Source organism: Dendrobates tinctorius, unplaced genomic scaffold (genome assembly GCF_039654945.1).
Source record: "Dendrobates tinctorius isolate UK_male_01 unplaced genomic scaffold, ASM3965494v1 ptg000113l, whole genome shotgun sequence".
In the NCBI taxonomy this organism is placed as follows: domain Eukaryota; kingdom Metazoa; phylum Chordata; class Amphibia; order Anura; family Dendrobatidae; genus Dendrobates; species Dendrobates tinctorius.
The window spans coordinates 1,660,226-1,676,989 of NW_027361781.1; the positions used below are offsets into that span (position 1 = coordinate 1,660,226).

At 46.5% G+C, this 16,764-nt stretch overlaps 1 protein-coding gene across 3 annotated transcripts in view; it reads right to left on the bottom strand.

Annotated features, from left to right (window-relative positions):
• Window positions 1-2,568: 2,568 nt before the first annotated feature.
• The window catches only part of ST8SIA5 (ST8 alpha-N-acetyl-neuraminide alpha-2,8-sialyltransferase 5), a 130,973-nt gene continuing 116,777 nt past the window's right edge, over window positions 2,569-16,764 (bottom strand). For 2 of the 3 annotated variants that reach the window (XM_073589764.1, XM_073589767.1), the window contains 2 exons: window positions 11,418-11,510; window positions 2,569-6,009 (listed from right to left, as the gene is read on the bottom strand). In XM_073589764.1, the coding sequence (XP_073445865.1) occupies window positions 5,547-6,009; window positions 11,418-11,510 (556 nt within the window). In that variant the 3' untranslated portion in view covers window positions 2,569-5,546. The remainder of the gene's footprint in view (window positions 6,010-11,417; window positions 11,511-16,764) is intronic. The other variant, XM_073589765.1, reaches the window with a different exon arrangement.

Here is a 16,764-nt window from a genome sequence, read left to right on the forward strand (position 1 = left end):
AGAGCAAACGTGAAAGAGAGAGGAAAAGAGGGAGAAAGAAAGAGAGAGAAAGACACAAATAAGGAAGGTTCGGCACTACGTAAATGAGGCCACATGCCAATCTAATCACAGACAAAAGTAGATTTCCCGGTAAGGCCGGGGTCACACTGGCGAGGAATACGGGAGAGTGAGAGGCGCTAAAATCAGGCATTACACACGGACAAATGATTCTCTATGGGGTCCCTCGCACCAGGCGTATATTTCTCCTCCGTATCCTACGCTCCGTGACACTCGCAGCATGCTGCGATTGTCAGCGTACTACGCCCGTAATACGCCAATGCAAGTCTATGGGTGCGCAAAAAATACGGATTACACACGGACCACACGTGTAACTTGCGAGAAATACGCACCTGGTGTCTTTTAGCAAAGCCGGCAATTCAGTGCGCTTTACAGTAAACTCACACTGACAGGTTTAATAAAGAAACGAAAGGATATATACACATAGAATACATATATATACAGTGGGCCAAAAAAGTATTTAGTCAGTCAGCAATAGTGCAAGTTCCACCACTTAAAAAGATGAGAGGCGTCTGTAATTTACATCATAGGTAGACCTCAACTATGGGAGACAAACTGAGAAAAAAAAATCCAGAAAATCACATTGTCTTTTTTTTTTTCATTTTATTTGCATATTATGGTGGAAAATAAGTATTTGGTCAGAAACAAATTTTATCTCAATACTTTGTGATATATCCTTTGTTGGCAATGACAGAGGTCAAACGTTTTCTGTAAGTCTTCACAAGGTTGCCACACACTGTTGTTGGTATGTTGGCCCATTCCTCCATGCAGATCTCCTCTAGAGCAGTGATGTTTTTGGCTTTTCACTTGGCAACATGGACTTTCAACTCCCTCCAAAGGTTTTCTATAGGGTTGAGATCTGGAGACTGGCTAGGCCACTCCAGGACCTTGAAATGCTTCTTACGAAGCCACTCCTTCGTTGCCCTGGCGGTGTGCTTTGGATCATTGTCATGTTGAAAGACCCAGCCACGTTTCATCTTCAATGCCCTTGCTGATGGAAGGAGGTTTGCACTCAAAATCTCACGATACATGGCCCCATTCATTCTTTCATGTACCCGGATCAGTCGTCCTGGCCCCTTTGCAGAGAAACAGCCCCAAAGCATGATGTTTCCACCACCATGCTTTACAGTAGGCATGGTGTTTGATGGATGCAACTCAGTATTCTTTTTCCTCCAAACACGACAAGTTGTGTTTCTACCAAACAGTTCCAGTTTGGTTTCATCAGACCATAGGACATTCTCCCAAAACTCCTCTGGATCATCCAAATGCTCTCTAGCAAACTTCAGACGGGCCCGGACATGTACAGGCTTAAGCAGTGGGACACGTCTGGCACTGCAGGATCTGAGTCCACGGTGGCGTAGTGTGTTACTTATGGTAGGCCTTGTTACATTGGTCCCAGCTCTCTGCAGTTCATTCACTAGGTCCCCCCGCGTGGTTCTGGGATTTTTGCTCACCGTTCTTGTGATCATTCTGACCCCACGGGGTGGGATTTTGCGTGGAGCACCAGATCGAGGGAGATTATCAGTGGTCTTGTATGTTTTCCATTTTCTAATTATTGCTCCCACAGTTGATTTCTTCACTCCAAGCTGGTTGGCTATTGCAGATTCAGTCTTCCCAGCCTGGTGCAGGGCTACAATTTTGTTTCTGGTGTCCTTTGACAGCTCTTTGGTCTTCACCATAGTGGAGTTTAGAGTCAGACTGTTTGAGGGTGTGCACAGGTGTCTTTTTATACTGATAACAAGTTTAAACAGGTGCCATTACTACAGGTAATGAGTGGGGGAAAGAGGAGACTCTTAAAGAAGAAGTTACAGGTCTGTGAGAGCCAGAAATCTTGATTGCTTGTTTCTGACCAAATACTTATTTTCCACCATAATATGCAAATAAAATGAAAAAAAAACAGACAATGTGATTTTCTGGATTTTTTTTTTCTCAGTTTGTCTCCCATAGTTGAGGTCTACCTATGATGTAAATTAGACGCCTCTCATCTTTTTAAGTGGTGGAACTTGCACTATTGCTGACTGACTAAATACTTTTTTGCCCCACTGTATATATATATATATATATATATATATATATATATACATACATATATATATATATGCATTCTATGTGTCTATATCAATTCTTTGGTTTCTGTTAGAAACCCTGTCATAGGGCTCCATTATATGTCCATTTTGCAAGCCGGCGAGAAAATCCATACGGATGCCATACGGATTACATACGGATGCTTACATGCGCAAAATACGCGACCACACCTTGATTACGGATGACATACGGAGCACTGTTTAGGGACCATTCATCCGTATTACGCATGTAAAATACTGACCGTATTTTGCGTCGGTTAGTGTGACCCCGGCCTAACCGTTAAATTCTCCCAGATAGAATCTAAAATAAATTTTAAAAAAAGATCTAAAATTATATTTCATCTGAGGTAAAATGGCGCAAAAAAAAAAGGTCGGCCTGCAGTGAAGGTGAGTGCAGTGTGAATTATACCTGTGCTATAACACCACATTGATAGCGACTCTTTTATTCGTATTGCCTGCTGTGACATTTATGACAAGGCAAAAACATTTTTTTTCAGGAAAAGAACAAAGGGAAGAATCTTCTCTCAAACAGAAAAGGCAAATAATGGTGAGCACTTTTTTATAAGGGGCAATCCCATCATAAACTTTTGTGTTACAGCCATAGAATAAGCGGTAAATATCTTAAAGCAACAGCCCCGTACCTATCTTCAGAATGTGGGTCCTGGACCCCCATCCGGCCTGGTTCGGTTGCCACTAGATGGTCCAGGCCTCCCCATTCATCAATACAGGACTTTACATAAATTGTCACAAAGCATGATGGAGGTCAGAGGCCTCTGTAGATAGGTGCAAAACACTGATGTGGACACAGCACCTATCAGACAATTATGGTGTATCCTTTATATGTCCCCTGTTTATGATGAGATCACCCCTTTGACCGGGGTCAGACTTGCGAGAAACTGGCACGAGTCTCGCATCTTAATCCCCGGCACTGCCACCGCCACTTGGGACCGGAGTGCACGTCTGCATGTATTTCTATGCAGCTGAGCGCTCCAGTCCCGAGTGCCGGCGGCAGTGCCGGGTATTAAGATGCGAGACTCGTGTGAGTTTCTCGCAAGTCTGACCCCGGCCTTTAAGTGGTTTCGGACGCATGACACTCCCGGTCTGAGTCTGGGCCGTGATATCCGGTCCTCTCATGTGTATCCTGACCCTGACTCAGCAGCCTTATATTTGCCTATGAAGCTATTGAGCTCAGATCAGGAGACCGGGCCATGTTCAAGACATGAATGTTGAAAATATAAAACTGGCTTAGAAAACCAATATTAAGGAATTGTACTATGAGGAATTTTCTAATAAAAGGTACAACTGGCACAGCGTCACATAATTCTTAATAATCCTACAGTAAAACACTGGGAAATGTTCAATAACATTAATATCACTTTCACAGTGCCTTTTATTACCATAGAAAATCACTTGAAATGCAATTCCATAATATGAAAAATGCATTAAATCTGGAGCTTTTCTTCATTAACATACATAATATCTGTCTTTTCCTGCCCACAATTCACTTCTGCTTGTGTTCCAATGCTGCAAATGCCCAAGATGCAAATTATAACAGTGCCAATCAACGCTGGCTAGAAAAGGTAATAGCAAGCTTTCATGGTGAAGTCATAATGCGTCACAGCTTGGGGATAACAGGCAACAACTTGGGGCATAACGGGCCACAGCTTGGGACGTAATGTGCCACATTTTGGGGCGTAATGAGTCAAAGCTTAAGGCATAACAGGCCACATCTTGGGGCATAATGGGCCACAGCTTGGGATTTAACGGCCCATACCTTGTGGCATAACGGGCCACAGCTTGGGGCAAAATGGCCCACATCTTGGGGCATAATAGGCCACAGCTTAAGTCATAAAAGGCCACATCTTGGGGCATAATGGGCCACAGCTTGGAATATAACGGCCCACATCTTGGAGCATAACGGGTCACAGCTTGGGGCAAAATGGCCCACATCTTGGGGCATAATAGGCCACAGTTTAAGTCATAAAAGGCCACATCTTGGAGCATAACGGGCCACAGCTTGGGGCAAAATGGCCCACATCTTGGGGCATAATAGGCCACAGCTTAAGTCATAAAAGGCCACATCTTGGGGCATAATGGGCCACAGCTTGGAATATAACGGCCCACATCTTGGAGCATAACGGGTCACAGCTTGGGGCAAAATGGCCCACATCTTGGGGCATAATAGGCCACAGTTTAAGTCATAAAAGGCCACATCTTGGGGCATAACGGGCCACAGCTTGGGACGTAATGTGCCACATTTTGGGGCGTAATGAGTCAAAGCTTAAGGTATAACAGGCCACATCTTGGGGCATAATGGGCCACTGCTTGGGAATTAACGGCCCATACCTCTTGGCATAACGGGCCACAGCTTGGGGCAAAATGGCCCATATCTTGGGGCATAATAGGCCACAGCTTGTCATAAAAGGCAACATCTTGGGGCATAATGGGCCACAGCTTGGAATATAACGGCCCACATCTTGGAGCATAACGGGTCACAGCTTGGGGCAAAATGGCCCACATCTTGGGGCATAACGGGCCACAGCTCGGGAGTTAACGGTCCACATCTTGGGACATAACGGCCCACAGTTGGGGTCATAATAGGTCACAGCTTGGGGCATAGTGGATCACAGGTTGGAGCATAATGGGTCACAGCTTGGGGCATAATGGGCCACAGCTTGCGGCATAATGAGTCATAACTTCCAGCATAACCGGTCAAAGCTTGGGACATAATGTAACGAGCTACAATGTGGAGCATAACAGGCCACAGCTGGAGGCATGACGGTCACAACTTGGGGCATAATGGGCCATAACTTGGAACTTAATGGGACACAGGTTGGGGCATAGCAGGCCACAGCCTGGGGAATAACAGGCCAAAGCTTGGAGCATGATGGGTCACAGATTGAGGCTTAACGGGTCATAGCTATCTCCACAGGGCGTCTTCTTTTTGTGCTTCATTGGCTTTCATCGCACCAAACCCTTCTATTGTTTTATATGATTTCTTCTGACTATATTTTCTTCTTAGGGTTACCAAAAACCCAAAAAGCAGGAGAGAATGGTGAGATCTATGGTCATGGTGAGGACACCAACTGTTCCTGCCCTCCTCCATTTACCAGAGTGGATGGGACAGGGGTAGGTGCTGGTAATTGCACTGCGTGTGCTAATTCTTCTTGTGTGCTTTGCGGAATTGTAGCTGTCAAACCAGTGCTGATAAAGATGCATTTTTCTAATTTTCTTTTTTTTGGCTTTACTATACTCCCCTTTGACGACAAATCATTTTCAAAGTGGCTTTGGCAATCGCCAACTCGTTTGGAGGCATCGTCCTATGTAGTCTGCTCAAAGCATTATTGCATAATTTTTTTGTAGGAACATCCAACGCGCATGTGTTAGAGGCATGGACGAAGCTTCTTAGAAGCAGGTACCGGTATGGACACGGAGGATGCCTCTACTATGCATATGGATAAAGTTGAAGATTTCTGAAGGCATGGCATGAAAGCCTGGTCGAGGTTTGACATTGTCATAGTAGTGATGAGTAATGAAGATTCCTGATGGGTTCATGGGGAAGCCCCAAAAGCCGTAGAGGTGGACCTCATCGCACAGTTCCAGAGCAGCCGTCACTAAGATCAAGCCGCTGCTAATGCGTTTGGCCCTCACACCCTGGATGAGCCAAAAGCGGGAGACGTTGATGAGATACTGAGGGTGGAAATAATACACGGACTGTTGGGACTCGAAGTCGTCCAGGACGTACTTTACCCGGATGGAGACGTCGGTATTCCGTGTGTTGTAGAAGGCAGGGAGGAGGATAGAAGCGTTCTCATAACCCTGTATCACGTCATAGAAAGGTTTCCGCCATTTCTCCAACTTCTGGAACCTGCCAATTAAGATAAAATATAAATCATGGTGGTAGTAGTTTATCTAAGAGTGGTAGATAGAGAGATAGCTAGTTAGATAGATAAAATGAGAAAGGTTCTCATTTGAACCGAAATGTCGCTGAGCCCCAATGGGCTATTAAACCACCTTTTCTATTTTTTCTCTCAGTGGTGTGCTACCTTCATGTTTTTTAACTAGACAGATATATATTTGATATAGATGATAGATATGAGACAGATAAAAATGATTAATGTAAATCAAAATTAATATCCCATGGAGGTCTGGATTTGGAATGATTCTCAAAATCAAAGTGGATAATCAAATTACAGGCTGATCCACCTTCAGTGGAAATGCCTCAAGACAAGGAAATTATACTCAGTAGCATGTGTGGCCTCCACGTGCCTGTATGACCTCCCAACAATGCCTGGGCATGGTCCTGATGAGGCCACAGATGTTCTCCTGAGGGATCTCCTCCCAGACCTGGATTAAAGCATCAGTGAACTCATGGACAATCTATGGTGCAATGTGGCATTGATGGATGGAATGAGACATGATGTCCCAGATGTGTTTGATTGGATTCAGGTCCTGGGAATGGGTAGTCCATTCCATAACATCAATGCTTTCATCATGCAGGAACTGCTGACACACTTCGGCCACATAAGGCCTAGCATTGTCATGCATCAGAAGGAACCCAGGGCACATGCATATGGTCTCCCAATGTGTCTGAGGATCTCATCCCGGGACCTAATGACAATTTAGGGACCTCTGGCTAGCACATAGAGGGTTGTGCGGCCCTCAAAAGAAATGCCTCACCACACCATTACTGACCCACTGCCAAATTGGTCATGCTGGAGGATTTTGCAGACTGCAGAACATTCTCCATGGCGTCTCCAGACACAGTCACATCTGTCAAATGTGCTCAGTGTAAACCTGCTGTTGTAGGGGGGTCAACGAGGCAGAGGATTCCTGCGTGCTGGGTCCGGAACTAGAGAGGCTGCATCCACTGTTTCTGGGGGGAAGCCTGAGTGAGGCGGACCTCCCCCTGTTGCCTGGGGGAAGCTCTACAGAGGAGGGGTTTCCTGCTGTTGGAGGGGCAGAGGAGGAGAAAGGGAAAGCGCACAAAGGAAAACAGTTTGGTGCCAGGGCAGAGCAGCGCCCAGTCAGGTGATTGGTGTGCTCCGCTCCCCATCCCGACACAGAGTACCGACGCTGCGATAGGGCTGGCTGCTGTCAACCAGAAGGGCAGGGACTGCTGTGCTGAGGGAAGCAGTGTGCCCAGCAGTAATCCAGAGAGAGAGCCGTGCAGAGCAGAGCCGTGCAGAGCAGAGCCATGCAGAGCAGAGCCATGCAGAGCAGAGCTGAAAGAGCAGAGCCGTGCAGAGCAGAGCCATGTACACAGAGCAGAGCCGGGCCAGGTGTTGCAGCGCCAAGCAGATCAGCGTCACCCGCCCCCAACAGCGGGGAGCAGAGAGAGCGGGATGTGCAGTGTGTGTGTCTAGTGACTGCCAGAAAGAACCATGTGCCGTACACTAAGTGACCGTGAGTACCGCACATGTGCTGCCCCAAGAGAGACCACACATGGGACTGACACTTGCGCCCTGACGTGGGCAGAGAATAGTTGTCCTGACCCTTGTTACCTGACTAACCCAGTTATGATAGTTAAGGAGCCAAGTTGGGCTCACACAGGACTGTGCTTTTGTTAGCCACATAAGTATATGGACAAAGGGCCGTGGAAGGTACAGGAGACCTACCACTGCCACCAGAAGACGAACCAACGACAACAGTACCATCCTCGAAAAGGCACTGCGCCCGCAGGAGGTGCCGTGTTAGGACTTCCTGATACGCTTGCTGTCGAAGTGTCGTTATTTGTACCGTTGTACTACACTTTGCCATTCATACTGTTTAACTCTTCACCTCCCTGCGTGGCGTATTCCCCTGTAAATAAACCTGTCAACCTTGCTCTGCCCCCAGTCACTGCATCCCACGCTCCTGCGATTTCTGCACTGTCATCCATGAAGAGCACAGGGTGAGAATGTAGAATTGTCATGGTTAGGACATGGTTAATGTCCTGTTCTGACAGGGTTAACATTGCCGGCCTCTCTTTGGAACTGGGAGGGATATTTATGCTCACTCCATACTGGCATTCTCTGTCAGTTATACTGCTATTCTGGTGTGTCTGACCCCTGGTGTGCGTGTACTCTGCATTGTTTGTTTGCTTCCCGTGTATGACCCGGCTTGTTCCTTCATTCTGTACTCCATCTCTCGTTTTTGGTACCATTGTCTTTTCTGGTTCTGACCTCCTGGCTTGGCTATCGTTACTCCGTTACAGTTTACCCCTATTGTACCGTCTAATACCTGTTCTGGTTTTCTGATCTATTGCTACGTCCTGACTATTCTTTCTGTCTAAGCCCTTTGGTACTGTCCTGCTATCTCGTGCTTTGACCCGGCTTGATCTGGTGTATGTCTCTGTCTATGCTCCTTGGTAACATTGTCCTGTAGTTACCCTTCTAGGAGTTTCCCTGCAGCTCCTAGCTCTGTGGAGCTTAGGCCACGCCCCCAGCAGTCACGTGATTCAGGTCCTGGAGCATGCATTGTCACCACTGCTGCTCGCTCCGCAGGTATCTTTGTGCACAGTCTTTGTACTCAGGACACGCGCCCTGGCTCAGTGAGCAAGTGCAGTGCGGTGTTCCTGACAAGAATATGCCAAACTTGGTGTTCCCTGGCAAAGGCTAATCGCCCCACACAGTGTTGAGCTGTACACACAGCACCCACTTGTGGACGTCGGGCCCTCATACCACCCTCATGGAGTCTGTTTCTGACAGTTTGAGCAGACACATGAGTTTTAGTGGCCTGCTGGAGGTCATTTTGCAGGGCTCTGGCACTGCTCCTCCTGTTCCTCCTTGCACAAAAGTGGAGGTAGCGGTCCTGCTGCTGGGTTGTTGCCCTCCTACAGCCCACTCCACATCTCCTGGTCTACTGGCCTGTCTCCTGGTATGTGTTCTATACTCTGGACACTGTGCTGACAGACACAGCTACCCTTCTTGCCGCAGCTCGCATTGATGTGTCATCTTGGATGAGCTGCACTACCTGTGACCAAAGCAGCCAAAAAGGCTGCAGAACCACTTCTTTACAGGGGTTGTCTGGCTAATTGCCTATCATTTCTACCTGTTGTCTATTCCATTTGCACAACAGCAGGAGAAATTAATTCACAATCAGTGTTGCTTCATAACTGGATTGGTTGATTTCACAGAAGTGTGATTGACTCGGCGTTACATTGGGTTGTTTAAGTGTTCCCTTTAATTTTTTTTTGAGTAATGTATTTTTGTAATCAGATTTGTGTGTGATGCATCAGCACCAAATAAGTTGGTGATGTGAAGTGAGAAAATTGAAGCCTCTAAAAATTTCTGGTGTAAGAAATTTCCTCCATAAGTTCCATGCTTAGTGACAGGACGTTCCCCTGTGTGCAATCTAGGTGTCACATATCTGTCAGTATATATACTTTAAACTTTCTGAAAGGCTACAGAGGCTGCAACACCATTAACCAAGAGGAACCACTAACCAAACACCATTGAAGACCAAGGAGATCAACAAAGAACACCATGAAGACCAAGGGGATCACCAAACAGCACCATGAAGACCAAGGAGATCTCCAAACAAGTCAGGGACAAAAGTTGTACAAGTATGGGTTGGGTTATAAAAAAGTATCCCAATCTCTGGTGATCCCCAGCAGCATCATAAAATCCAATTTCATCAAATGGGAAGAACATGGTGGGAATTAATATTTGAATAGAAAAGTGCTGCGGAATGTGTTGGCGTTATATAAATAAATTAATTAATAAATTAATTATTATGAAAGAGGCAGCGCAGAGAGCAAAGTTAACCATGAAGCTGCAGAGTTCCCAAGCAGAGACTGGAGTATCTGTCCATATGACCAAACTAAGCAGTACACATCATAGAGGTGGCCTTTATGAAAGAGTGGGCAGAGAAAAGCGTTTACTTACATTCAAATATTGCAAGGCTCATTTTGAGATTGGATTGACAAAACACATGTGTGAGACTCCCCAAAACTATGGAGGAAGGTGCTGTGGTCTGATGAGACCAAAATTGAACTTTCTTGCCACCAAGGGACATACTATGTCTGAAGCCAAACCAACACAGCTCATTACCCCAATAACACCATCCCCACAGTGAAACATGATGGTGGCACTATCATGCTGCGGAGATGTTTTTTTGCAGCTGGGACAGGGAAAATGATCCAAGTGGAGGGGAAGATGGATGGTGAGAAATAAATTGATATTCTTGAGCAAAACCTGTTTCCACATGTCAATAATTTGAGACTGGGATGGAGGTTCACCTTCCAACAATACAATGACCCAAAGCATACTGCTAAAGCAACATTCGAGTGGTTTAAGGGGATCTGTGTAAATGTTTTGGAGTGACCTAGTCACAGCCCAGACCTTAATCCAGTTGAGAATCTGTGGTCAAACTTGAAGATTTGTGTTCACCATTGGAAAGCATCTAACCTAAACGAGCAGGCGCAGGTTTGCCTTGAGGAATGGGCAAAAATCCCAGTGGAAAGTTTATAGAGACTTATCCAAAGTGACTTGCAGCTGTAATTGTCGCAAAAGGAGGATCTACAAAGTACTGACTTTAGGGGGTTGAATAGTTATGCACACTCAGATTTTCAGTTATTTTGTCATATTTGTTATTTGCCTCAAATGAAAACCAAATGTTCATAGTTGTAGGCATGTTCTTTACATGAACTGATGCAAACCCTCAAAAAACATTGAAATTCCAGGATGTGAGGTAGCAAAACACGAAAAATGACAAGCCACAGATAGATAGATATTTAGATAGACAGACATGTTATGGGATGGTGGCAGAAATCTCTGCACAAATCTTTCCACTGCGTGTAAGTGGGATAGCTGAATCCCATTTACGTGCATGGGATGTGGCATGTCACCGGACTTGACCCAGATTTTAGCACGGCATCTGATAACCCCCCAACCTACTGTCTCCTTCCCCACCATACTGTAGCATGTAAGCCCGAAAGGGCAGGGTCCTCTCTCCCCTCTGTATCAGTCTGTCATTGTTAGGGCCCCGTCACACATAGCGACTCACCAGCGATATCAACGTGTCAGGAACGCTACATGATCGCTGGTGAGCTGTCAAACAGGCAGCTTCACCAGCGATCAGCACCAGTGACGCCGAGCGTGCGGCGTCGCTGTGTACTTTAGTTACCAGCGCGCTGATGCAGGGAGCCTAAACAGGGGCGCAGCAATCCATGCAGCTCTCAGCTCTGCCCCATGGAGTGACAGGTGTCCTCTACAGAAAATGGGTAGAAAGTCCCAATAATAACATCCCATAGATGGGTATGACATATTCAGTGTTGGAGCAATAAGAACTGACCTCTCAGTTATAATACTTGGATTGATTGTCACAACGTCTGTCTTGATACCAACGTCCGCCACATATTTATCAGATATGGGAGGAAGGTTGCATCTGAAAAAAAAAAGAGTAAAGAGACACAATACAATGGTAAGACAATGAGTGAACCCTATATAATAATTTAAGTGTCGTATATTATTGGTCACTAGACCCTAGATAACGGAAATTGTAGCAGCCCACAAATGCATGGTAACCCCGCCCATGAGTACAGGCCACGCCCAAATAATGACAGCTAAAGTGCCACATCCAATAATATCATCAGCATGACCTCATCAGATAAGCAGAGATCCACCCTTGAGTATTGTTAAGTAGAGGGGCCCTATTAATAGTACCAGAAAAGGGCCCCGCTTAACAAACACACACAAAGCAGCCACTGAATGGAATGCAATTTTGGCAGACTGCAATCGCCACTAGAGGGAGCTCACTACATTCATATTTACATGTCTGGAGGACACGGCTTCATTTTGAAAATCGGTTTGAGGTCCTCCTGGCCATTGGACCTCCCATATCAGGAAGTTACAGCAAATCCTTTCAAACCTTCTAATGGTGACAATGCTCCTTTAATTCCTTACTAACGGTACCTTTTATATTGCCATAATTTAGCGCAGCAGTGACATCTGGTAACCCAGTAAAAAAGTAAGAATCAAGTTGTATCCACCTCTCTATTCCTCATCACTATACTGCAGCACAAACTCTGTGCTGAGACTTCCTACTGTGAAAGAGAGCAAATAGGCAGATTTGGGCACTGACTTTGTGCTGGGATTTTCCTGCTGTGGACAACAGAAAAGGGGCTGCTTTTGGCATAATTTTTGATGGAATCTCCTGCTTTGAACTAGGAAAGGGCTGATTTACAGGGTTTGTGCTACCAGAGACACAAGGTTGCTTTTTGCTAGGATTTCCCGTTGTGAATGAGAGAGAAGAGGCTGATTTGATCACACACTTTGTGCTGGGATTTTCTGCTGTGAACAAGAGAGAAAGGGCTGCTTTGAGAACATAGTTTGTACTGGGATTTCCAGCTGTGAATGAGAGAGAAGAGGCTGATATAGGCACAAGATTTAGGCACAAACTTTGTGCTGGAAACATGCCCACCAGGGCAGTGGGGTACTCGAAACCGGGTCGGACAGTTCTTTGGGGATGTCACGGGGCTGTGACCCGACTCCGTGGCCCTGGCTGTGCCGTAAGATGGGAATCTGTATGAGATTTAACCTGACGCCACCTGAGGTGTTTGGCAACGGATGGCCGACGCTACTAAAGGAGACCGCTAAGGCTGATGGTGACGCAGCTGGGATGGTTCTGCTCCCCATAAGTGGAGTGGGGCCCCAGGGCTACCGGTTCCGTTTATGTCCGGCTTTGTGTACCTCAGGGCACAAAAGATCACTGGAGGACACAAGGGCTGTAGTTTTCTTTTCCCTTACTTGATGGTTGATAGTACAGACCGGGGCACTGGCAACAGATCGTAATGGGGAGCCGGGCAGCCTGGAAGCAATTTTGGATACACCTGGCCAGGTAGATACGGAGGCCTTCCTTCAGCGCTGTCTTCCTTTTTTCCTCACTGCCTAACAGCTCATTCTCCTGTTGCTAACTGTCTCTGTTTTTAAAAACAAACCGTTGCCCGCATGGCAGACAGCTCAAGCCTATCACAGGTGCCGCTCCTTTGTGTCGGCTCCAGGCTCTGGTATGTTGCTGTGCAGCCGGGTATTAGATCGGGCCAGGAGACCTGCAGTCCCCTGCCCTCCGGATTTAGCTGCCGGGACTTCAGTACCAGCGCAACCACGGACTCTGGTATCCGGTTCCTAGCGCTCAGCTCTGGGGCGAGTTTAATCACAGCTTCACTCCCCGGGTTCTGCTCGATTTCTCTCCTACTGACACCTACTAAGGGGACCTCTCCTTGCTTCCAGGCATGACATTCCTCCCTGTGAGGGAGCCAATGCCACTTGGCAACAGGACTCCTGGGGTGCCACATTGGGATTTTATGCTGTGAACAAGGGAAAGGGGCTGCTTTGAGTGTTAGCTCGGGGATTTCCAGCTGTGCACAACACAGAAAAGGCTGCTTTGAGCACAAATTCTGAGCAGGGATTTCTAGCTATGAATAAGAGCTGATTTAGGCACAAACTTTGCTCTGGGATTTTCTGCTGTGAACGAGAGAGAAAGGGCTGATTTGAGCACAGAGTTTGCTATGGGATTTCCTGCTGTGAACAACAGAGAAAGGGCAGCTGTACGCACAAAGTCTGTGACCAAAGCAGTCCTTTCTCTCTCTCTCAATGGCGTTTTCTGTGATTACATGATTAATCACAGTGATGAAGATGAATAATCCAGATTTAAATAAAAATTATGATACCCCCTCACACCTGAGAATCTTTTATTTACTTTCTGGGGGGCAATTTGTATAACAAAGTTAAAAGATAAAAAAAAATATATATTAGTTGAAAAATAAAATACCAAATATCAAAGAAAATAGTTCAGTCATGAACAGGTTAATGTGTTGTCATCGTTAGTGCCCATTTCAACACAATAAATCCAGATAATTAAAATTCTATTTTACGACCACTGCAATTTCTTGCGTGAGGCGCCCGCAAGTGATGTTTATATTTGTAGGGCCAGCAGATGGCGCCAGAGGGATAGCACAATTCTCCAGTGAGTGATCATAGTTTATGAGGACAAAATGCGTCGAACGGATTCATCCATTTCTAAATTCACGCATTTTACAAATAACCATACTGGCAGAAAGCAGAGCATTGTCCTTGTCGTGGCCTTGGCTGTGCGGCTATTGACTACTGATAAATTAGCAAAAGTCCTAGCAGCGGTGCTCAATGGATTAGAACCAAGGTCAGGATGAAAAACAATGCTTCAGAAAGGATTAGAAAAATCAGCTGCTTCGACAAAATCCTTTGTCCGGTAGTAAGGCAGAATGTTCTAGAACATCATGACTATCAACCAGTTAACCCATGCACTACACATTTATTTAGAGTCATTCTTGCGGATATGTATACCAAATAATTATCGTATAATTAGTTACAGTAGCTTGTGAAAGTATTCACACACACCAACCCCCTTGCTTCAACACTAAATAGTCTAAGTTGGTGAAGTGAGCAAAACATAGGAATAAATTAAATTTATGGCATTAAATAGCTAAAAATTGGCATGTGCATATGTATTCACACCCTTTTGCTATGCAGCCCCTTAAAGTTTCTGATGCAAGCAATTCTCTTCATAAGTCCCATGCTTAGATTGCACACAGGGGGACGTCCTGTCACTAAGTGTCAGGTGTGTCAGTATATACACTTTACCTTCTCTGAAAGGCCACAAAAGCTGCAACACCATTACCAAGATGCTCCACCAAAAAAATAACACCATGAAGACCAATGAGATCTCCAAACAAGTCAGGGAAAAAGTTGTTGAGAAGAACAAGTCAGGGTTGGGTTATAAAAATATCCCAATCTCTGATGATCCCCCGGAGCACCATCAAATCCATTATCATCAAATGGAAAGAACATTGTACCACAACAAACCTGCCAAGAGAGGGTGCCCACCAAAAGCCTCAGCCCGAGCAAGGAGGACATTAATCAGAGAGGCAGCACAAAGACCAAAGGTAACCCTGAAGGTGCTGCAGAGTTCCCAAGCAGAGAAGGGAGTATCTGTCCATACGACCTCAATAAGACGTACACTCCATAGAGGTGGCCTTTACTTACATACAAAAATTGTAAGGCTCATTTTGAGTTTGTCAAAAGGCATGTGGGTGACTCCCCAAAGGTATGGAAGAAGGTGCTGTGGTCAGATGAAACCAAAATTGAACTTTTCGGCCACCAAGGTAAATGCTATGTCTAGTGCCAAACCAACATAGCTTGTCACCCCAAGAACACCATCCCCATAGTGAAACATGGTGGTGGCAGCATCATGCTATGGGGATGTTTTTCGGCAGGTAAAGGGAAAATGGTCCAAGTCATGGGGAAGATGGATGGTGCGAAATACAGGGATATTCTTGAGCAAAACCTGTTTCAGTCTATCAGTGATTTGAGCAAGGACGCCATCAGGGCATTAGAGCCCTGACTGGCGTATGGGGCCTTGTGGTGGGCAGAGGGGGCTGCATTGGACCCGTCTCATCTGCTCAACGGGCCCCTACCGGCAGGCTAAATCGGGCCCTTAGCAGCGCTGCGGCAGTTGAACACTATTGACATGTGGGCCCGCCGGCCCGTATGTCAATAGTTAATAGACGCCAGCCAATCGGAGGCTGGCAGCTAACGTCAGCCGCAGCGCGCAGGTCGCCGGCGTCTGACGTCATTGTCAGTCGCCGGTGAGTGCGCGCTTCAGCTGCGTGGAGGGAGCTTCGCCGCAGGAGTGCGGCCAGGTAAGAAGAACTTGTTTTTTTTTGTTTTTTTTTAATTGAGGGCAGCAATCCGGGGGGCCCGGGGCAGACTGTGAGACACGGGGGTAGAATGCAAGACATGATGTGGGCAGAATGCAAGACATGATGGGGGCAGAATGTAAGACATGATGGGGGCAGAATGCAAGACAAGATGGGGGCAGAATGCAAGACAAGATGGGGGCAGAATGCAAGACAAGATGGGGGCAGAATGCAAGACAAGATGGGGGCAGAATGCAAGACATGATGGGGGCAGAATGCAAGACATGATGGGGGCAGAATGCAAGACATGATGGGGGCAGAATGCAAGACATGATGGGGGCAGAATGCAAGACATGGGGGCAGAGTGCAAGACATGATGGGGGCAGAATGCAAGACATGATGGGGGCAGAATGCAAGACATGATGGGCAGAATGCAAGACATGGTGGGCAGAATGCAAGACATGGGGGCAGTATGCAAGACACGGGGGCAGAATGGACATGGGGCAGAATGTGAGACACAGGTGCAGAATGTGAGACATGGGGGCACAATGTCACAGTGAGACACAGGAGGGGGCAGAATGGACACGGGGCAGAATGTGACAGTGAGACACAGGAGGGGGCAGAATGTGAGGCAAGGGGGCAGAATGTGACAGTAAGACACAGTAGGGGCAGAATGTGACAGTGAGACACAGGAGGGGGCAGAATGTGAAACACAGGAGGGGGCGGGATGCGAGATACAGGGGGCAGGATGGGAGACACACGGTGCAGGATCATAGGACAGGATGGATACGATGTAGACAGATGGGACAGGATCGAGAGATCATATGGGGGCAGAATGGATACTCACGAGGGCATGATGAGAGAACATATGGCTGGAGCCAGGAATGAGACACACAGGGGCCAGGATGGGGGATATTATTACCATAGGGGCTAATTAAGGGACATTATTTCTGCAGTGATGTATTT